This window comes from Heterocephalus glaber, unplaced genomic scaffold (assembly GCF_053883595.1).
Source record: "Heterocephalus glaber isolate CG9 unplaced genomic scaffold, H.glaber_assembly_v1.0 deba00001504, whole genome shotgun sequence".
NCBI lineage: Eukaryota > Metazoa > Chordata > Mammalia > Rodentia > Bathyergidae > Heterocephalus > Heterocephalus glaber.
This window is the reverse complement of record NW_028258324.1, coordinates 5,851,643-5,875,052: the sequence shown is the minus strand read 5'-3', so window position 1 is coordinate 5,875,052 and position 23,410 is coordinate 5,851,643. Positions and strand designations below refer to the sequence as shown.

At 47.9% G+C, this 23,410-nt stretch overlaps 1 protein-coding gene across 11 annotated transcripts in view; it reads left to right on the top strand.

The window, feature by feature from the left end:
- Poc1a (POC1 centriolar protein A) overlaps nucleotides 1-23,410 on the top strand; it is a 76,238-nt gene that overhangs the window by 45,262 nt on the left and 7,566 nt on the right. For 4 of the 11 annotated variants that reach the window (XM_021241238.2, XM_021241281.2, XM_021241199.2 and 1 more), the window contains exons 10-11: nucleotides 10,744-10,887; nucleotides 22,440-22,626. In XM_021241238.2, the coding sequence (XP_021096897.1) occupies nucleotides 10,744-10,887; nucleotides 22,440-22,626 (331 nt within the window). Of the gene's footprint in view, nucleotides 1-5,861; nucleotides 5,903-10,743; nucleotides 10,888-14,817; nucleotides 14,885-22,439; nucleotides 22,627-23,410 lie in introns of those variants that run through there. The other 7 variants (XM_087186137.1, XM_004834194.4, XM_087186140.1 and 4 more) reach the window with 5 other exon arrangements.

Here is a 23,410-nt window from a genome sequence, read left to right as displayed (position 1 = left end):
AGGGGCCCGAGGTCAGGACTAAAACTCTTATGTCTGAAGCTCTTCATGCTCACTTAGACTACAGTGAACAGTCCAGTGAAAGATAGAGATAGGGCGGTGGGGTGTGTGTGTGTGTGTGTGTGTGTGTGTGTGTGTGTGTGTCCATTTCTAGTCTTGGGCTAAGCTCTGCTTTGGGAACAGTGGCATACTTTGATGTTTTAAGTAGACAGCGGCTGGAAAGGCTGCCACTTGGGCCTGTATAGGAAGGATACTAGTGAGAGAGCCCAGCCCAGCTCTTGGCCCTAGATTACCTTCTTCTCCCTTCTCTGGCCCAGACTCAAGCTGTGGATCAGTTCCTGGACACATTTGTCCATTACAGTTTCAGTTTCAAGAGCAGACCCAGCAGAGGGCAAGGTCCAGAGCTAGAGATGAAAAGAAAAGGAGAAATTTCCACTTTAAGTGTTAATCATCATCTACTTTACCTACCAAAGGTGGGGGGTTGTTCTGTCAAGTCAGCTTATAATATCTTATGATCAAGCTCTAGCCACTCTTGGATGCTAGCCAGCCATGTGCAGATCTTGCTCCTGATTGTTCAGCTCTGTATGGATCCCTACATGGCTGAGGAATAGATGGTCACTTCTTGAGAAACCTTGCCTGGGGTTGTCTACTGCTTTCTCTCCTTTCTCTAGGGAAATTAAGGATTTGGGAATTGAACTGCACTGAAATGAGATTCTCTTTGGCACCTAAACAGTAGTTCCAGACCAATGGCAGACCTCCTGGACCTCACCTGGGGTCTTCAGCCTGAACTTTGGCCCATTGGTAGTGCTCTATGGACAAGTGATGGTTTTTACCTTAAGTGCAGAGGAGCATGACACATGTCAAAGGTGTCATTGGTGGGTGGGCTCCTAAGGGGATTGCAATTGTAACTGCCTCTTGCATTTTTGGTTGTGTATTGGTAAAGCTTTATAATTTACAAATAATAACATGCACCATTGAAAAGGTGAACAATTCTATGAGTTTTGACATCAGAGTCATATAACCACAACCACAACCAAGATAACAAAATATTTCCAGGCTTGGTGGCAGATGCCTGTGATCCTAGCATTTGGGAGGCTGAGGCAAGAGGATTCCTGTGGGTTTGAGGCCAGCTTAGACCACATAGTAAGTTTAAGGCCAGCCTGAATGACATAGCAAGACCCTGTCTCCAAAAAAAAAGATACAAAGTATTTCCATCATTCCAAAATGTGCCTCTTTGTATGCAGTCTACTCCTAGTCAATCACTTAATTTTCTTTCTGTCACTATGGCCTGTCCTTTTTAGAATTTAATATAAATCGAATTATAGTTTGTTTGGGTGTGGTTTTTTTCAGCCTATTTTAAAATATACCCATGTTTTTACATATATCAGTGATTTATTCCTTTTTTTGACTGAGCATTCCGTTGAATGGATGGATATACAACAGTGTATCTACTTGTTGGTGAATATTGCATTATTTTTTATTTTGGGCTGTTATGAGTAAGTTGCTATGAACTTTCATATATATTTTTTTCCTATGGACATATGCTTCTATTTTTCTTGGGAAAACACTTAGGAATAGAATGGCTGAACATATAATAGGCATATATCTAACCTTTTTTTTTTTTTTTTTTGGTACTGGGGATCGAACTCAGGACCTTGTGCTTGTGAGGCAGGTGCCAGCATCAGTGAGCTAAATCCCCGGCCCTATGTCTAACCTATTAAGTAAATGTCAAACTGTCTTTCAAAGTGATGACGCCATGGTACATTCACACCAGCAGTGTACAAGAGTTCAGGCCCACCTTTTTTCCAACACTTGTTGTGGTCAGTTCTTTTAACTTTAGACCATTCTAATAGTCTTATTGTGCTATTTCACTATGATTCTAATTTGCTTTTCATTAATGTAGATGATATAGAGCATCTTTTCATGTGTTTGGTGCCATCTTTATATTTTGTTAGGGGGAGTGTATGTTCAAATCATCTAGTTTTTTGTTGTTGTTGTTGTTGTTGTTGTTGTTGTTGTTGTTGTTGTTTTGCAGTATCAGAGATTGAACTCAGGACCTTGTGCTTGCCAGGAAGGCATGGTCCCACTGAGCTACATCCCCGGCCCCATCTAGCTATTTTTAAAAAAATTGTTTTGGGTTGTTTTCTCCTTGAATTTTGAAAGTTCTTTATATATTCTACAGGTATTAGATTTGCAGAGTCAGAGGTATATATTCCCTGCACCGCACCCCCCCCCCAATATGTACAGAATCTATAAATGTGACCTTACTTGGGAAAAGAGTCTTTGCAGATATAATTAAGACTCTTAGGATGAGATATTCTAGATTATTGGGCTGGTCCCAAATGACAAGTGTGTTTATTAAAGACACAAGAGAGACACAAAGAAAAGAGAAGGCCAGTTGAAGTTAGAGTCAAGAGAGTGAATGCAGCCATAAGCCAAGGAATCCTAGAGCCACTAGAAGGTGAAAGAAGTACAGAAGGATTCTCTCTTGGTGCCTGCAGAGGATATAGCCCTGCTGAACCTTAATTTCAGACTCTGGCCCCCAGAAATGTGAAATATATACATTTTACAGTGTTTTGGTGCTATTGAGAAGGTAATGGCCACACATTTTCCCAAAAAAATGAAAGACATCAAACCACAGATCGAGGAAGCTCAGAGAAACAACAAGTTGGAAAACAAAAACAAACCTTAGATGAATTATATTCAAACTCCCGAAATCAAATATTAGGAGAAAACCTTGAAGGTAGAAAAAGAAAAAGACACATTACATGTGATCAATCAAAAATAAGAATTATAGAAGAATTCTCACATGAAACTACAAACCAAAAGTTATTAGAGTATCATCTTTAAAGTATTGAAAGAAGCCAACCCAAAATTCTGTACTCAGCAAAATATCTTTAGAAGTGAAGTTCCCCTTCTAAAGATTTTTTCAGATAAACAAAAGCTTAGAGAGTTCATTCTAGTAAATTTGTCTTTAGGAAAAGTCTTTGTTTCTCTTTTCTCCTTCTGGTTCCCAGCTTTACATGTTTTAGAAATTTGATATTGTCCCATACCTTACAGATGCTCTGTTCTATTTTTTTGTTTTTGTTTTTTAACCTGTGATTCACTTTGAGGAATTGATCTATATTGAAGATGACTGATGCTGGGCACAGTAGTGTACTCCTTTAGTCCCTGCTACTCAGGAAGCTGAGGCAGAAGGATAAAGTTTGAGGCCAGCCTAGGCAATTTAGCAAGATCGTGCCTCAAATAAAAAAAATAAAGGCCTGGGGATGTAGCTCAGTGGTAAAGTGCTGACCTAGCATGTGCAAGGCCCTAGACTCAATCCCCAATAAGGCCAAAAAAAAATTTTAAATCACTGATTTGTTTTCCTTAACTGGGTGGAGCTTGCTAATAGCCCATCAAAACCTTTCATCATCTGAATTACTAGGTTTCTTATTTATAGCATTTCTGTTAAACTCTTTTTTTTTTTTTTTGGTACCTGGGATCAAACTCGGGTCCTTGTGCTTGTGAGGCAGGCGGCGAAACCACTGAGCTAAATCCCTGGCCCCTCTGTTAAACTCTTAACAATTTCTACCTTTCTATTGAAATTCATGTGTTCACATGTATTGTTCAGTAGAATTGTTAACTTTTTTCTTTATCACGCACACGCACACACACACACACACGCACACACACACACAAGTACTAAGGATTGAACCCAAGGGCCTTCACAATGGGCTGCATCCCTAGTCCTTTAATTTTGAGACAGGGTCTCAGTCACAGAGTTGCCCAGCCTGGGCTGGAACTTTGCAGTCCTCCTTAGCCTTAGCCTTAGCCTCCCAGAGTGCTAGGATTACAAACCTGTGCCATCATACCCAGCTTTAACATGCTAATTATAGTTATCGAGCAGAGGATGTAGCTCAGTGGTAAGGCACTTACCTTCCATGTGTGAGGCTTTGAGTTCAATTCCCAGCACTGCAACACACACACACACACACACACACTCATAGTTATTACAAATTCTGTCTGTTAGTGCCAACATCTAAGTCATCTGAGTCAGATTCTGTTGATTGCTTTGTCTTTCTGTGATGGGACTTTTGCCTTTTGTATCTATCATGTCTAGGACTGTAGGGACTAAGGTAGATAATCTTATCTTATCAGGACATGAGCTTAGTTTCCTGTTACCTTGATCTGTACTTAGGTTAAGGCCTGGGTGTTGGAGGGTTTTTGTCAGTGTTTGGGCTGCACCGAATCTTTTACCTTTCTTGTGGACCTACGCCTAGGGAAGGCATGCTCTTTACCATGCCTTTTCCTCTCCCCATAGTAGGCTACTGTTGCTTCTTACTCAGGTCTGCTAGCTTCTTTAGGGGTTCTCTCTTGTCCTGACTCAGCTTTGGTCTCCATCAGGACTTGGGTCCCTGGATTCCAGAAGTGAGGCCTGCTCAGTATTCCTGCCCCTCAGCCTCAGGACACCTCAGTGATAATGGCTCAGGATGGGTTACTCCCCCTCCCCCAGAGCAGAGCGGATTTTTTAACTTGTCCTTCTCCCTTAAGGGTTTTGTTCTGGAGGGCTGTTCTGGAGGGCAGAAAGACTTCAGCAAGGCCACACACACACACACACACACACACACACACCCCCCTCTCCTCTAGGCCTACAGCCCAGGTTGGTTTTCTCCCATTAACTTTCCTGCCACCCCTCCCTGGCCAGCCTTTTTGGTGATGCCCAATGTAGGTCTAGAACCTGTGAAGGGATGCCAGCTCCTCCTATATCTATGGCTTCCAGGGATTCACCCTCTTATCTTTATCCACACTTGGCCTCTAGCAGTTTGTTAAAACCTGTAACTCAGTTCTTCATACCCATTTGTGTGGCACTCAGGATCTTTTCTTCCTTTGTTTTACCACAGGTGAGCTGCAGGTGATGTTCATTCCTTTTTTTGTTTTCTTGGAAGTGTCTGTCTTTTCCTTAGAGTCAGGCTACTAGGTTGTTCTATGATTGAAGAAAAGTTACGATTCTCTTAGATTGTCTTTTTTTTTTTTTTTTTTTGGTTAAGATAACACAGATGATACTGGGATTAGCTCAGTGGTTCCACTGCCACCTCCCTCATAAGCACAAGGTCCTGAGTTCAATCCCCGGTACCCCAAAAGAAGATAACACAGATGATATGGAAAAGTGAGACCATATTAAATCCAGAGACCAGGCGAAAAGATAGTCCCAGACAGATTGATTTCTTGTCACCAGGAAGACCCACAAGCTCTTTGGTTTGGTTTTTTTTTGGTACCAGGGATTGAACTCAGGTCCTCAGGTCCTTACGCTTGCGTAGCAGGCAGCGAAACCACTGAGCCAAATCCCCGGCCCCTGGTTTGGTTTTTAATGAAGTTTATGGGCTTATTCTTCATGTGTCTGAGTGACTGCACATCAGCCACACAAATATGAATGCAAGTACAGCTGTGTGCAAAGGGCTGACTCCTGTTGGCATATGACAGGCAGGTGACGAAATAAGAACTCAGGAAGATAATCCACTAACCTCCTGAGGGGGCACAGGATCCCTCACCAAGGTAGGAGAGGGGGCACCTGCAGATCCCAAGTAAGATTTCCACAAAGTCCAATTGATTCATCTTTTCAGATTTGTCTTTTTTGTTTTAATACTAAGATGTTTATATTGGATGAAAGTAAAAAGTTGTTGCCTTGGCATAGATCTGTGTGTGTGGGTTAATCCTTATTGTGGTTTTACTTATTATATACGTGACTGAGAACCACCTGGCAAAGTCCCCTAAGATCCTTTGATGTTGAACAAACAAAATGCTGATGTATTTTCCCCTGTACATGCTACTGTAGTTATTCTGCCCAAGTCATTATTCATGCCCTCGCTTTCTCATTTGCCAAGTTCTACAGGAAATGTACCAGCTCCAGAATGCGGGAGTGCAGGTAAGCGACTGCAGAACCTAGGCCTGTGAGGACACTGGGGTTTCCTTACAGCCAGCGTCATCTGCCAGAGGCTGCCTGATGTCCAGAAAGAGTCTGCACTTGGGTTCAGATCCCAGCTCTCATTTGCTGGGTGACTTAGGATAAGTTACTTAACTTTTCCACTTGTTTTTTTTTTTTAATCTGAAAGTTAAGTTCATGATCCTTGTTGCAGAGGGCCATCATAAGGATTTAATGAGGTGATATGTATTAAGTCAGGTGAGGGCACATAGTAGGTGACAAGTAAACCACAGCCTTTGCCAGACTGGTAGAATGTTAAGTATTGCAGTGTCTTCCAATGAAGGTGGAAGAATGCCTCAGGGTACCTCTGGAGGTTGAGGCAAGGGACTTTGGGACAGTCATTTCCTGTCTTGGCAAAGTGTAACGAGCCTGTGAAAGCATGATATACAAGGACTGCTCAAAATATATAGTTAATGTTTAAATATAAAAATTTTATGACAATATAAGACATGTTGCCATTAATCTTCCTCAAAATACCTCACGCTTCAAACACAGTACCCTATTGTTTTTGCCATGGTTTTTAAAAATCTTTTTTGAGCCAGGGTCTCGCTATGTGTGTAGTTCAGTATGGCCTTGAACTCACTATGTAGCTGAGGCTGGCCTTGAACTCATGGCAATCCTCTTGCCTCAGCCTCCTGAGTGGTGAGATTATAAGCATGCATGACTATACTTGTTCTCGCCACTTTTTGAAGCAGTACTGGAAGTCCTCTTTCCTGAGTGTCTTTATGAGGTGTGATCAAAAATACAATGAATGCTGTTGCCCAGTGCCATCCAGTGGAAAGCAGGCTTGTAAAAATATCTGTGTCCTTATCCACCTTATTCACCAGCTCTGGCACCATACAATTTTTTTTTTGGTACCAGAGATCGAACTTGGGTCCTTGCGCTTTCGAGGCAGGTGGTGGAACCACTGAGCTAAATCCCCGGCCCGGCACCATACAGTTTTTTGAGTCTTCCCCAAAGTCAAAATGACCATGAAAGGCAAACATTTTGAATTGATTCAGGACATTGATGCCAGGGATTTAGCTCAGTGGTTCTGGCGCTTGCCTTGCAAGCACAAGGTACCAAGTTCGATCCCCGGGACCAAAAAAAAAAAAAAAAAAAGCATGATTCAGGACATTGAGGCAGCCACTGTAGTGCAAATAAAGACATTCAGAAAAAAGAACTTCCAAAAGTAGAAAAGACAGTGGAATAAATGTCTTTGAAGTGAGGGGGAACACTTTGAGAGGGATCAGTGACAATGTGTCTTTTATTGTAATTTTTTTTCTTTTTCTTTTTTTCCTTTGGTACTGGAGATTGAATTCAGGACCTTGTGCTTGCGAGGCAGACAGCGGCACCACTGACCTAAATCCCAGCGCTATTGTAAATTTTTTAAATAAATAAAATTTAAAATATAGGAAAAATATTAAACTTTAACTATTTTTCAGTCCCCCTTCATAGATGGGCACACATCTCTTTGCTGTGTAGGCTGTCTAGCTCTGTGGCTGCAGTCTGTAATACTCCTTTGGGCCTATTTGGCACTCACTCAGAAGGAGGGTTCCTATAGCTAAGGTTGGTGGTGCTCTGTCTCCACCCCTGCCCCATCGTCTGCTGTTTCCAGGGGCTCAGCTCCACACCTGCAGTTTCTGAGCTGTTCTGCAGAACGACTCAGATTTTCTATTCCCTCTTCCCAGGCAGCAGGCAGCACCTATTTGGAGCACCTCATAAAGATGCCTGCTATTGGGATGGAAGAGCTACACCCTCCCTCCAGGGTCCTTTCCTGGAGGAGCTGTATGGACTCTGTTCAGGAAAAGAGTGCCTCTCTGGAAGGAGTGGGCACGGGACTGTGAATATTTCTGAGGGCCTGCTGGTGACCTCAGATTAGTGCCTCTCACAGCCTAGCCCCTTGAAGGCTTCTCAGTGATTGTCCCTGTTTTATAGATGAGGAAGGAGAGGCCCAGAGAAGTCAGCTTCTTACTCACTACCACCTTGCTTGTCAGTGCCAGAGCTTGGATTTCAGCCAAGGTCTGAGTCACTATTCTTCACCACTGTACTCTGCTCTGTTGCCCAATGGAACTGCTTGGGCCTGGGGGCCACTGTGGTGGGCTGAAGACTGTCATGGCAAGGCTGATGGCCTCCTGAAATGTTTCCTTTTGGAGTGTGCTTCTGGGTACACATTGAAACCTAAAATGCATTGACTCTTGGAGGACAGGAAGAGCTCCAGCCCTGGTGGGGCCTAGCGAGGGGCCACAGAACGTGGCAGACATGCTGATGATGGACATGTGACCATGCTGCTTCTGTTCTTAAGAATGTCCCTCTGGCTCATGTCTCACGTTCAGCTTCTTTACCTATGAGGGCCTTGGCTTTTCCAAGTTCAAATTACTCAGTCCTTGAGAGTTTGTGATTTATGAGATTAGAACGCTTTACTAAAAAAAGAGAATATGAGGTATGATCAAAATGTATGGTGAACATTTAGATTTGTAGAAATTTATTATAGTAAAAGGCACGTTGCCATTGAACCCCCCTTACTTCAAACACTTATCCAATCTTTCTTGCCACTTTCTGAAGCAGTTTTGGAAGTCTTCTTTCCTAAGTGGTTTGTTTTCGTTTGGGTTTTGTTTTGTTTTTTTGGTACTGGGGATTGAACTCAGGACCTTGTGTTTGCCAGGCAGGCACGGAACCACTGAGGTATATCCCTGGCCCTCCTGAGTGTTTTTATAAGGTGTGATATTGGTGAATGGTGCTGTCAAGTGCCATTCAAGTGGAAGACGGGCTTGTAAAAACATCATGGGTGTCCTTAACCACCATATTCACCAAATCTGGCACCATGGAACTTCTGTCTCTTCCCAAAGTCAAAATGACCACGAAAGGTAAACACTGTGAATAGATTCAGGACATTGAGGTAGCCACAGCAGCACAAGTAGAACTGCTTCCAAAAGTGGCAAGAACAATGGGATAAGTGTGTTTGAAGCAAGGAAAAGTATTTTGAGGGGAATTAATGGCAATGTGTCTTTTACTGTTACAAATTTTTTTAAATAAACACTGTATTTTTCGGTCACACCACATATGCTAGTGGGTCCACCTGCTGAACTGCCCTTTCAAGGAGTCTGATGTCTGCCCAGGTGAGTGTGTCTAATGCAGAGGATCTTCCTGGGGCTAGGGTACTATAGGTTAGTCCAAGAGATGGGAGAGTCAAGAGAAGCAAGGCGGCAGGCAGCCTGTTGTTGTCAGGGCTGGGCAGTGGGCGGACATGCAGGCATCCTAGGTGAGCCCTGGTCATAGCATGTATCCTCAAGTGGTAGTGCCAGTGGAGGCTGGAGTGCTGCTGGGCTGCTGGGTGGAATAGCCTTGGCTCTGTTGTACATGAGTAGTTGGCAGGCTTGGAGCCCAGTGGTGAGAGGAGTGATGAGTGGAGGCAGGTGGTCAGAAAAGCACAGATACATGGGCAGGTGATGGCTCCCACAGGAAGGCCAGCACTGATGTATCCACTTATGTGTCCTGCCTCTGGCCCAGGAGATGCAGTAGCTGGAGGGACAGGGCAGGGACGGAGCAGTCCCAGGTATGCAGGAGCACAGGAGGGCTTCTGATTAGGAGTGCAAGGTGGAGAGGGACAAGGAGGATGGGATGCTTGGAGCAGAGAGGCCGTTGCTGATGGAGAGGACTGCACGAGTTGGGCACAGAGGTGCAGAGGCAGGAGAGAAGCTGCAGAAGGAGGTAGACTGGATTGGAGTACCTTGCCAAGGGGCTTGGAATTTCTCCCAAAGGCAATAGAGAGCCCTGAAGGACTGGCAGAGCTGAGGAGTGACGTGGTAACATTTGGAATGCCCATTAGTGAAGTAGCGGTTTAAAGCCCAACCCCAAATGTGGCTGTATTTATGGGTCACAGGCTTTGCAGCTGGCCAAGAGTGTGAGCCATCACTGAGCAGGGCAATTCCACAGGGAACAATTCCACACAGGAATTTCAGGCTTTAAAACCAGAACTGGGGCATTTGGCGGCCTGTCCTCAGGCACTCGTGGCTTGAGGGAGCCTGCCAGCTGAACATGTGCACACTACTTCCTGGGTCAGGAGATGCCTTCTGTGTACAGAGCAGGATCCACCTTTTCTGATTTGGGGGGCCAAAGGGCCTTAGGCAGAAATGTTAAGTGCCTTACATTCCTAGAGTCCTGTTGAAACAGCCCTGTGGTGTCTATCTGTGGATTCTCTCCCCCAGTATTCGACATCTACCTGGCCAGGACATTAACACAGGAACCTTTGTTTTCCTATGGGATCTGAGTTAGGACGGGGTTGGAACAGCCTCTCACCCCTGATTCTGGGGCTCAGTTGCTGGGCCCATGGGAATCCTGTGGTAACACTGGAGCTATCCTGTGTTGGAGGTGAGGAATTGGAGTTGGCTGGCCAGAAAGAAGGATACCTTCAGAGCCTGGCATCTTCAGTGCCTCACTAGGCTGCCTGCTGAACGGAGCACCCTGAGTAAAGAACTGGGAGATGAGCCAGCCTCCTAGCATGCCTTCAAGAGGAGGCCAGGCCAGCCCTGGCCCACCTTCTCATTTCCCCAGCCCCTTTGAAGCAGGCTAGACTCCTGAGCGCTCCTATTCCTCTCTTTACTCATGGCTTCTGCTGGGAAAGGTGGTTGTGTGGACCTGGATGTAGAAATCTCACCACACTACTATTTCTCAATGACAATTGGATGTCTTTTTTGTTTGTTTGTTTGTTTGCTTGTGGTTTTCCATGTAATTCTTTGTAAGAGCTAATCCTCTGTTTCTTCAAGTGTTGAGTAGGCTGAGAAACCTTTTCTTTCTTTCTCTAGCCAGAAATGGATCTCCCCATGCCCCCAGGCAGAGGCAAGAGTCTGGAGTCTGTGCCAAGCCAGCCCCAGGAGCCCATCAGCATGCCCCAGACACTGACCAAGACGCTGGAGCACATCGTGGGCCAGCTGGACGTCCTCACTCAGGTAGGCCATGATGTGAGTTCGCCCAGTCCACACTTAGTCTGGCTTTTGGACAGTCTGAAATTGGCCAGGAGGTGCTAGACTTTTAAAAAAATATAATGAATCTATTTTCCAGTTCAAATTAGTGAAATAGCAATCCCCTGCCCTGGGATCCTGGCCTTTGGAGTCATCCAAGCCCTGGTAGGCCTCTAGATTCCAAAATCACCAGTACTGTGTCCTGCCAGAATATACCCTCCCAGATATTGCCTGGGCCAACACAGAGCTTTGAAAGAAACACTGCTTATCTCACTCCTCACTGGGTGGGCACATGCCAGGGAAATGTAAGCAGTGAGTTGAAGCTTCCAAGAGCCTGGGGTCTGGGTTTGAGCCTGGCGCTGTTCCTTATCCTTCAAGCATCCTTGGGAAAATCCCTTCAGTTTTGTAAACTTTGCTCCATGTATCTGTAATGTGCAGGTGGTTGTGGACTCTGCCTTTCATGTTTGTGGTGAATATTAAGAAAGATAAATTTCTGTGAATTGTTTGGACCAAGCCAAGCTCATGAGTGGCTGGTCAATAAATGTTCACTGTGGCCCTGACCATGACCCTCACCAACAAGGCCGATGTGAGCCCCACTCTAGAACTTAAGTCAGCAGCTTGTAACATAAACTCACAGTGCAGCAATTCCAGGAGGAGCAAAATGCATGCACAAGAAGTGGCAGCCAGTGCTGGGGGAATGGCCAGTGGGGCATCTCACCTGAGAGAGGAAGAATGGCTCTGGCAGAAGAAGCAGCTGCCTGCAGATCTGGGGACTGAGGAAAGCCTAGAGTGGCTGGCAGGTAGTGTGCAGTGGTACAGGGCAGGGCAGGATTTAAAGGTCCTCCAGCACCTTGGTTCCTCGGCTCTTGGTGCCAGGCAGGGACTCTACAGATCCCTGTGTCCCATGCCACCATATGGTGGGTGAGGCTGTGGCCCACTAAAAAAAGTAAAATGTGTAAAAGCTGGAGAACTTGAGAAAACCAGTCTCTGGCCCACAGTGGGGATGCAAAAGATACTTCGTGTCTCTAATCAAAGTGGAGCTGACATGGCATAGCATCCTCTCCCTGCCTCTGTATCTATACAAAGTGACAGAAGCTCCATGTCGTGTCACATCTTGTGTGGCATGTCCCATAGCCCAGCTAGGACTGCATATCTTGGGCCTACCACAGGAAGCACACAAAGAGGGCAGGTGTCAGTAACTGGAGGGAGCAGAATTCCCAGGCAGAGCACACGGACATTTTGGAGTCTCTTAACCCCTGAGAAGAAGGCCTGTGCTGAGAGAGATAGGAGCCATGAGCAGACTTAAAAACCCACTTCAGACCCATCAGAAGCTTCCTGATGTTCTTCATGGCCTCATCAAATGAGAGATCAAGGGAGGTGGAATCAATTAGAACTTTATAGGATAAAATTAGAAATGAAGTCTGAGAAGGTGGTTAAAAATAGCTTCATTGGATCCAGAGGAGTATAGCACTGAAAACATTTCCTGTAACTGTTTTGGGGGTACACATGGGAAGCTTTGTTGTAGTGTTAGCATTAGGAGCATGATGAGAACTTCGCAATGAGCTTATATCACAGAGCGTAAGTGAAGGCTTTCCTGGGACTGTGGCCAGGTGTCTGGATGTCCCTGTGGCACCCGTGCACACCTCACACACTCAGTCCCTTTGTACATCCATATGGCCGTCTACCCCTCTACCACCAAATGCCAAACCAGTCACCTGCTTTGCAAAACTGACGATGCCTATGTGTTCCTGGACACCACAGAGTGTTCCTAATAGACTCTACATGTCCTGAGGAAACTTGGATTCCATAGACAAGGCCTAAGTTTTAGCCTGTTTTTGTACAAGGTACATTTAGGATAATCTAGCCATGTTTTCCTGGAGCTCACCTGTCAGTTGTTTCCTGGCTGACCTTCCCCTCCTGTTCTTGGGGCTCTAGCTCTGGTGTTCTAGCCACAGCTACAGCTCTCACCACCAGGGCATTTTGGATTCCCTCACACCTCTCCCCTTGGGGTTGGCTCAGCAGAGGGCAGACCCACAGACTGACCAGCCCTCTCTTGAGGCCCAGAGCCGGGTAACTACTGCCATGCTTCTTCCCTTGTGACTTGTTCTCCTGGTGTGGTTTATGGACACTGGCCTTGGGGCTGCACCCTCAGTAGGTACTCATCATCTGCTTGGTCCTGAAATGCCTCTGAGCTCTGGAGGGTCAGGAGCCTTGGCCACCCTAGCACTGACTCCTGCTTCAAAGACATCTGTCTGAACCATGCTACTCTGCCTTGTCCTGCCCCACCTCACAGTCCTTTCTCCTACGAAGAGGTCTACTTCTGAGTGGCCTCCTAGAGGGAAATAGTGCCTTCTAAGTCCCTTGCATCTCTATTCTACAGAACATCTTTCCAAGGGAGAACCACTGGGACTGCAGCAGTCAGTGGTCAGAGGTATTTACTAAGTCACAGAGCTTTTAGCCCCTGAGTGACATGAATAGGGCACCACATTATAAAGGCTTATAGTCTTCAAAGCCTGCCTTCTGCTCAACATGGCTGGGTGTTGCTACTGCTGACATGTCAGGTGCTGGTCCTGCTGTTGCCCCTGTCACTACCAGGGCTCAGCAGGGTTGGGGCATCTTCATGACAGGACCATCAGTGCCTCCCCCACTTCCCTACTGCTTCACAGAGCCAGCCAGACCCAACCCTGCTCAGAACCATTCCTTGGCCCTCAGAACAGAGTTGGCAGCTTCCCTCTTCACACACATCTTCCCTAAGATCCATTCCCATCCTTGGGAAGTCCTGGGACTGAATCTGCTGATCTCAGAGCCAGGCCCCCAACAGGCTGCCTGCTAGAGTCACTGGAGTCAGCTGGGAACTGTGTATCCGGGAGCCCAGCATGCCAAGTCAAGGAGGCCATGGGTCCTCTGGTGTATAGTAACAGAAACAGCAGCCCAGGAGCTTGGCCTCCCTGTAGTGGGACACTGAGCAAAGTAGAGTCAGATCCTGACCTAGGCAGAGGCTCTGGGGTAGAGTAGAGTTAGGGACATAAGGAGACTGGGACTTGGACAAGAGGGAGAGCTGTCATGGACCTATCCCTGGAAAAGAACCTCTGCAGAACCTTGGATCAGACTTCACTGCAGGCAGAAGAAGGGAGTGATGAGAGAAGCAGGATTGCTGCTGTCCCTGTGAGACTTCTGCCCTCCTGATCAAGGGGGGAATGGCAGCTTCCCAGCCTTCCCAGGCCAAGGGGCCTCTCAGATCAGGAGGAAACCAAACTGCCCTTTGGGCTTATGCAGCATCAGAAACCCAGTCCTTTAACTCATGAAGTGGAGTTGTACTGTCTTGTTCAGGAATACATTTTTTTAAAACTGCATACGTTATTTTTCAAATACGTGTTTATATGGGGAAGATAGACTTTGAGACAACCCAGCAAGGAATGTGCCCTTTGACCTGTCTCCCGCCTGTTGGTCCCTCCTGAGCAGGCACTCTTCAGGCTGTCCTGGGCTGTCAGGTCTTCCCAGATTGTTATTTTATAGGAAGCTCCCCAAGCATGTGGGGCTCTGAACCTCATCATAGTTATCCTCCTGGCACTTGTCTGAGGTCTGCAGCTTTCCAAGGGCTTCCGTTTGCAGCCCTCACTTTATCCTCGAGTCTGGTGCCCAGCGGGGAGTGCCATGCCAGTGGAGATAGGACATGAATAATGGCTTCTTGTGCTGGGCATTTATGGTGCACACCTATAGTCCCAGCTACTGGGAAGGCTGAGGCAGGAGTATCACAACTTCAAGGCCAGCCTGGGCAACTTAGAGACTTAGTGAGACCGTCTCAAAATAAAAATAAAAAATTGAAAAAGGGCTGAAGATGTAGCTCAGTGCAAAGGTCCTGGGTTCAACCCCTAATAATGAAGGAGGGGAGAAGGAATAATGACTTTTTGTCCCTAGACCAGCCATGGGGTCCCTCAGGCCTGCATCTTCTCCAGGAAGCCAGATGATCCTGATCTCAGCCAGTGTAAGTCAGAGCATTCCCACTTCCCTTGCTTGAACACTTGGTGGAGTTAGGGCTGGCTTCATCAGGAAGTTTGGGCAGGCAGGGAAGGGCAAAGGAAGTAATGAGAGAGTGGAAATCATCAAAGTATGTTACATACATGTACAAATCCGCCAAAGAGAAACCCATTAATCTGTATAACTAATACTAATTTTAGAGAAAATTTCTTACAAACCAAGCATGACTTTAAGAGATAAGGCCAACAAATATTGCTCAGGTCTGTAATCACAGAGCCCAACAGGCTGGTCTCTGAGGTCACCAACCAGAGTGTACACACCCTTCCCTGTCCTGCTCCTCCTGTAGGAGAGCCTCTCTTACCTCTGTGAGGTTGCTGTTTGGGGTTCCATGAGTTCCTCTGCTGAGCTCTTTGAGGCCCTGATCTCAGCTGACACCATGGTCTCAACAACTGTAGTTTGTTCACCCTGATACCTCCCTACCGGATGTGGGCAGGAACCACCCTCCCCCTGGGTTTGAGGGCTGCTTTGCTCAGCTAGAGAGCCACCTATCTTCCTGGATTTGAGGGCGAGTGCCACCATCGATCACCTGGTAACCCTGGCAAGTGATGTCACTCCCACAGCCTCAGTTTCCTCTGTTGTGAATGGGATAGTCATGCCAGCTCGGTCCTCTGAGCACTGTCCTGAAGCTCCTGCTGAACTGGGTGTGCTGAACTGGTGCCAGCTAGATGGTGAGGCACCAGCAAAAGGTGATTCTGTACAAGGGCTGCCTGGGGCCTGGTAGCTGCAGAAGTGGAAATTCCACAGGCCTCTGCTGGATTTGAGTCACAGGAGTGCGTGTGAGCTGCCAGTGAGAATGAGAGTGAGAAGCAGAGGTCGTTCCCCAGCCCGAGGAGGGCATAGGGGTTGACAGAGGCTTGTGGGTGTGTGTCTGTCCCACTCGATACAAGCATTATACCTAGACCAAGGCATCAGGGCCGAGATTGAAGCTTTTCGGAGATGTGTGCTTGTGATGATCATTCTTTGAATGGAGTTATCATAATGGTTTTTTTGGAAAATATATATCCTAACCATGGAATTAGGATCACTGGGGAACTTTTTCTGCCTCAAACCCCTGTGGGAATTCTCAGGACATTTGAGAACTGAGACCAGGCAGGTATTTGCTGTGCTGCACGTGCCTCCCTCAACACATGTCTGTCCCTCGGGTACAGGGCCTCCACTGTGAGCCTGTCCTCAGCCCTGTACCCTTTCCTTCCAGTACACGTCTGTACTATGGCTGCTGCAGATAACTTGCCTGCTGGGCCTGCTCAAAGGCTGCTGAAAAGGCTGGCTTCATACCAGAAGCCTGAGGGGGTCCTGAGAAAAGCCAAGACCGAGAGTCGGAAGCTCCAGTTTCTCCAACCCAACTTTTTTTCTTTCTGGTTTTCTGTAGGGCAGCAATCTTAGTCCAGTGGTTAGAGGCCTGTGGAATATCCATACCTGGTGCTTCCATGCCAGAGGCCACCTTAACTGCTGCCCCACACTGCCTGCGTCATATAACATCACCCTTGCCCCCGTGGTTTTCCACGTCCACCTGTCTCCTAGTGGGGGCAATAGAGTCAGCATCCCAGGTAGGGCCAGGACTTCCCTTGGGGCCTTGTTTTGTCTGTCCTGTCCCCCACCAGACCTGTCTATTATGGCTGCCCTGGAGGACTCCAGGCTGGACTGTTGCTGTCAGGCCTGCCTGGTTGATGAAGACCACTCTCTGAGGCCATAGGAATTGCTGTGCAGGGCTCAGCTTACATTGTGTGACAGGTTGGAGAGGTGTCTGCAAATTGCAGAGGCCCTGGGCCCTCCTGAGGGCAAAGGGTGAAGTGCAGAGCTGTGGACAGTGATCGAGGAGCCTGGGAGGCTGCTTTGAGGGGTCTGGCATAGACTCAACCGCCAGCTTGGTGGTTTTGCCTCAGAAGCCCACAGAAAAGTTATTTTTGACTCTAGTTTCACGTCTTGCTGCTTTTTAAAAATACTGAACCATGAAATTCCTTTTCTGACTTTTTTTTTTTTTTTTTTAATGGCACCCATTGCTTCAGACTGGCCCCAGCAATTCTGTGATGTCACGTTCAAGTTCCTGTGACTCATGGAGGCTGCTGAAAATGTATGCAGTGGGAACCAAGCCTACCCAGTCCTGATGGTTCAGGTCTCCTTTGTGGTTGAGTTTGTTAAATGCCCAGGTCACTGAGCTCTGCTGACTTAACTCAAGTGGTCAGAATTTTTTACCTGTTTGATATAGGGAGTTAGAGGGCATAGCCCACTTACTGAGATGCCCAAATGACCCCCATCCTCTTGGTCCTACAGTACCTTCTCAGTGGGCTGCTTAGGAAAGGCTAGCAGGGAAGGTGGGGCTGCTGTACTCTGCTATGGGCCAGGCTGCCTAACTGCTCTCTGGGGGCTCTCTCTGTCCATCTTTGTTAGACAGGTCAGCTGTTGTTTGTGGAGACAGACCCTGGGTTGTTTTTTTTTGTTTTTTTTTTTTTGGTTTTATTTATTTATTTATTTGTTTGTTTATTTATTTATTTATTTTTTGGTACTGGGGATCAAACTCAGGTCCTTGCGCTTCCGCAGCAGGCAGTGAAACCACTGAGCTAAATCCCCAGCCCTGGACCCTGGATTTTAAAGTAGTTGTATCATTTTTCCCTCAAGGTTGGTCCTCCCAGGTGTGCCCAGACCCAACTGGTTGGGAAGGTGTGGAGTAAGGGTCCCCTGCATACCTTCTGGTGGTCCTTGCTTATAGGGCATGAGCAGTCTCCTGGCCTTGCCTCACTCACAGGCAGAGTCAGGAATATGGCTGTTTCTACCAAAGCAAGCCTTTCTCCATGTCAGCACCTCTGGCGACCTGGAATACTTAGTCCAGAAGCAATTTAGCTATCTTAACTTTGCAGACATCCATGGGCTACCCTTTCTGCCAAAGTCAAGTTCAGGACAGCCTGGATCGCCACCACTTGGGATTTAGAGACAGAATACTTGTCCTCTGTAGGAGGCTATTTCCTGGGAGATGAGGGACTCAAGACACTGTCTGGTCTGTGGCAGGGACACGTTTGATGTCTGATTCTGGCTAGGTCCAGAGAATGGGGAAGAATGTCTGTCCAGACCCCTGGTTCCTCCCCAGCCCTGCTGCTCATTCTGGTATTTTATCCATAGGCTCCTTTGGCTTTGCAATGGAGGGAGGCTGTGTCTTCCTCAAGTACCAACCCAGGGCAGCTTGCAACTCCTGTACAGTACACAGCCTGCTAACTCCCTCAAAACTGACTAGTGTTATTGCTCAGGGCTCTGGGTGGCAGCTCCCATGGATTTCTGGCAGAAAACTCTTGCTTTCCATCGATCCCTTCTGTGGTTGTGGTGAAAAGCACCCTCTAAAGAAGCTGCAGATTGAAGGCCCTGCCTGCCAGATGGGCTGGGCAATGGCTGTGCTTACCTCTGGAGCCTAGGAATGTTCACGGTCAGTCATACAAGTTTTCTTCTGAGGTTCTAAGCAGGCCTGGAGTGTGGGGGGAGTGAGGCCCATGCAGAGACGTCTCAATCAGGCTGACTTGAGGGTGCTCTGAGAGGAACAGAGGCTCCAAGTGATTTGCTCACACTCCTTAGCACCTGAAGGCCCTCCAGGGAAGGGTCAAGCATAGACCACAAGCTAGGGCCTGTGTCTGTCGGGACTGACAGCCCCGAAAGGGCTTGCATGACTATGCAGTTTACTCTCCCTAACCAACTGTCACTCTTGCAGGGCCAGGGAAGCCTGCAGTGGGCCTATCATACCTCCTCCCTCCACTCACTCTGATCCACATCTGCACTGTGGGTGCAGACCCTCATCATAGCCACAGGAGCCTCATCTGGGGGGAAAAGAGGAACCAGAAAGAATCCTCAACCTTAGCACGGCTGGCATTTAGGGAGCAGTTCTATACCTGCCCCATTCTGCTATTGGACCAGCTGGTGGCTCTAGAAAGTGGACCAAGGTGACAGGGCAAGGGGAGGCCTGTGAGAGCCTGCCCTGATGGCCGGCGCCCTTCTTCCCTATAGTACCAGGCGCTGCTGGCCAACTTGTCAGCTGCTGCCCAACTTGCTGCTGCCAAACTTGCCAGGTGCTGAGGTTTTCCAGCCTCCAACAAGCTACTAACCAGTTACTCAAGCTCGGGATGGTGGTGTTCTGTCAGGTGTTGGTAAAGAGCTCCTTTGTATGGGTTGTTGGGAAAGTCAGCCTCTGGAAAAATAGGATGCAGAAAGTGGCCAAGGGTAGTTTGTGCCTGTGTTTAGCTCTGCTGTACTCACCCTGGGATCAGTACAGCAGAGCTGAGGGCGACTGATGTCCTATCTCTGTGAGACACCTGGCTTCCAGGTGGGTCTACACATGGCTGGTGAAGAGATCCAAAGGGTTGTGGCACGAGTCTGAGCAGTGCTTGATGGGTCCTAGCAGCATCCATTTTTTACAAATGGTGGTAAATGGGCCCATTTTTTATAGTTTCTTTTAGAGGAAGCAGTGATATGGAAAGACAAAGCTATAAAGCCATGAAGAGGGCATATTAGCCAAGATTCCTTAAACTGATGGCTAATCCACTGATGGAAAATAGTGTTTAATATACTTCCGAAGAGAAGGGGGGCGGTGGTAGAGAGCATGTCAGGGAAATCCTGTATCCCCGAGACATGTGAAACAGCAACAAGGAGTCTTGGGCTCAAGGAACCAAAAGTTTTCTTTGTGCTACTTGCAGGAAACTGTGGTGGATGAAGGGGAATGTTTAAAAGATAGTTGCTGGAGCCAGGTATGGTGGCATACACCTGTAATCCTAGGACTTGGGAGGCTGAGGCAGGAAAATCACCCTGAATTCAAGGCCAGGCTGGGCTACATAGTGAGTTCAAGGCCAGCCTCAGCTATGTGGCAAGACCCTGACTCAAAAAACAATAATAGGACCAGAGATTTAGCTCAGTGGTTTCGCCACCTGCTGTGCAAGCACAAGGACTCGAGTTTGATCCCCGGTACCAAAATTATAATAATATTATAATAATAATAATAATAATATAATAAGCCAAATAAATAAATAAATGACAGTTGCTAAGTCCAGAAAGATTGAGAGGACTTTCTTTAGATATTCTGGGCCTAGGCACTTTAGCATGCCCAACATCAGCATGAAAGGAAATCTCCATTCCTTCCCTCTGAAGTTTAGGCCTTGAAGCTTTCAACCATCATCAAGTCAGCCCTGAGGTAGGAAGGGGAGGAACTGGACTGCTTCTTTGATTCTCATCCCTACTTTATCCACTTCTACTTCCTGCTAAAGTCAGGAGACATCCTCCCTCCTCAGGCCAGCTAGCAGGGTGGCCCCTCTTATCTACCTACCCTCCTTCCCCCACCATCTGGCCTGCCAAGCCCAGATCAAGCTGGAGGGAGTGTTCCTCACCAAACAGGCAGGCTTATCCCCAGACTAGGGCTGCCCTTTGGCTGTGGGAACCCAGGTGCCGTGTTTTCTGCATTCCCACAGGGCTCACGGCCAGGTATTTGTCCACCTAGCATCAGTGTGAACCTTCTATATGCCAGGTGCTGACTGGGAGCAGGAAAGCAGTGATGAGCAAGAACAGACAAGAACCTGTCTTCATGGTGCTGGCACTAGAATAACTGATATAGGCAGGCTCCTTGAAGACCAGCATTTGTATCCTCTGTCTCAATGGCCCTGTGCCACAGACATTAGGCACTGGACTGGGCTTGGAGGCAGAGCCTGGGTGTTGGGAAGGGCAGGAAGCTGAGCTGGTCCCTACACTCCCAGTCACCCTTGACATGTAGCACATCATCAGGACAGGGCATCTGTGCGCATGTACACACATCCACACACACAGATGTACACCCAGAGACAGAGCTCCACCTAGGACAGGCAGTGGACCTAGCAGCCCCACTTTGTTTTGATAGCTCACAAGACCCCACAGTAAAGAGACTCCCTTTTATCACATCTGTTTTAGATCTTTAGAATCTAAGCGAAGTCAAAATCATACTACAGGGGAGATTAATTCCACATTTTCCATCTTTGCAATGAAACCAAAGGAAAGTTAGATGTTGTGTGCAGCAGTTATCCAGCCCCAGAACATTTCCCTGAGCCCTGGTGAGGCAGGGTGATTTTGCTCTCTTTGACCCAGGGCAGCTGGGACCTTCTACCTCCCAATAATCGGACTCCTATGTTGGCAGGGGGCCGGGGCGGGGAGCCCTCCTGGGGGAACCCAAATCAGCCACAATCCTGGAAATGATTAAAGGTAACTTTCTATCACAGGAGATTTTTAAGAAGCAACCAGACAACCACACTGAGCTCAAGGCAGATGTCTAGGGCAGGAGCTCAGTGGAATAGGGTGGCCTGCCTGACTGACAAAGAGCTGCCTCTTAGCAGATCCCCGATGTGACTGTCCATGCAGATGGTCCCCTGGTTGGTATATGACACAGCAGCCAGGGGACCTTGGGACAGCTTGGCCCTGCTGTGCTCACCATTCCCATGCCCCTCTCCCAGGCTTTCCTTAGATGCTGCTTCTGCCCAGCACACTTCCTTGTCTCTCATCTGAGTTGCACCCCATGTTGCCCATCAGACACAGATGCCCAGGCTCCTGGCTTCTCTACCAGTCCGGGGCAGAGTGTTTAGTAGGTGCATGGCTAGGTGTCTGCCTCCATCAGCCTGCCTCAGATACACTGTCCACCTCTCTGCTACTTGTTTTCAGCTTTTGGAGGAGATCCAAGAGGGGACTGCCACCCTAGAAGTCAATATCAGTCTCCCAAAGAGGGCCTGGGCAGCATCTAGGGCTCTGCTTGGAGCAGGACTTGGACGGGAGGAAGTGCCAGGGTGAGCAGGGGTCTCTGAGAAGAAGGGCTGCCGAAGAGCTAGATGGGAGCAGGGGCTGCAGACATGGAAGTATTTTTAAGGAATCTAGCCAAATATCTGGGAAGCTCAGATCACCCTCATTCTTCTTTTGTCCCAAGGTGTTAGTCACTCTCTGTGATGGTGGAGCAGCTTTGCCAAAAGGCAACCCAGACAGGACTGGTGCACAACTTTATCAATGCCTGGAAGCCCCCAAGAGTCAGTCTCTTGTTTGCTGCTTGTGGTGGGTGCCTTGAGAATGTGGGGGAGTAAGAGATATTGGGTGTCCCCAGAAGGATTGTGAGGGCCCCATGAGTATCCTATAGCCCTTTGGGCTCCAGCTTCCATGAGACAGACCTTTAACAAACATGGTGGCAATAGTGGTTCTGAGAGGAGGAGCTGCTCCTGGAAGGGACTTGTCTCTGAGTATATGCCCTTGGTCTGTGAGCAGAAGTGCCAGTTCAGTGCTGCCTATCCCACTGCTTGCTGTAGGACCAGGTGATGGAGTTCATTCTAGAGCCAGTGCTCTGAACACTAGCCATAGGCAGTAGCAGCACCATACTTCCTGTCCATGTCTGCTCAGACCTCAGCCTGGTGACACAGCCCCAAGAAGTGGTATCTTCCTTGTTCGCTTCCTTTTCTGACTGAGGGCACTGGGGCTCTTTCTCCATCTTTCTTATGGCCCCCATATCTCTCTTCCCTGCTTATCCACTCCAGGACAGCCACACTGATCTCCTGCCAATTACAAGAGTGTGCTTCAGGGCCTTTTCACCTGATGTACCTCATGCTTACAAGCACTTCCATTGGCCCATCTTGTGGCATTTCCTCACAGAGGCCTTCCTGCCAGAGGTGGCACTCTCCTTCCCACATCTGCCAGCTCCAGCCAGCATCAGCCCCAGAGAAGGTGAGCCATGTTAGGGCTAAGTCCCTGTGGGTCAGGCACACCCTACCCTGTTCTCCTTTCCTTCTTTCAAAAACAAGTGAAAAATGGGATAAAGTAGGAAATGCAGGAGAATTGAGAGAAAAGAGCTGAGAAAAAAAATGCAGGACAGTCCTACCTGAAGAAGAAAACAGCCAGGAAGAAAAAGAGGCCAACATAGCTGAAAGAAAGGAAGGTCAAACTGTGGGGAAGTGGGGGGACTGGAAGTAGGTGCCCAGCAGGAAAAAGAAGGGACAAAGGAAAGGCCCACACTGGGGCCTGACTGGCGGGGAGAGGGAATGTGGACAGGAGGGCTGATGTATTACTCCACAAGGTGGAGGGGCAACCAGGCCCATCGTACCTGCTCCCATTTGCTATGTCCCCACTTCCAAGAGTGGAAGAGTCATTCTCAGGGAGCTGGGAACTCTTGCCTCCACAGGACACCCCAAGAACTCTTTCTGGGGCCTGTGCAGCATCCATAGGGATGTTGTGACTACTCCTGCCCCTCACCAGCTGTGAAGTCAGGGAGAGGCTTTCTGTGGTGCCCCAAATGGCCAAGTCCCTGTCACATAAGATAGAGGAGCCATTGGCTACCACAAAGCGCAGCAGAGATATACAAACCTGGCTCCATGTCTGGGCCATTGGTGTGTGTGAGGGATGATTCGGGAACAGGTACAGCTATCCTCAGTCCAAGAGCCTGGTGGGCCCCAACAAGCCTTTAGCAGACATGAAATAACTGCACACTGGTGGAAAAGGTTGGCCTCTGAGG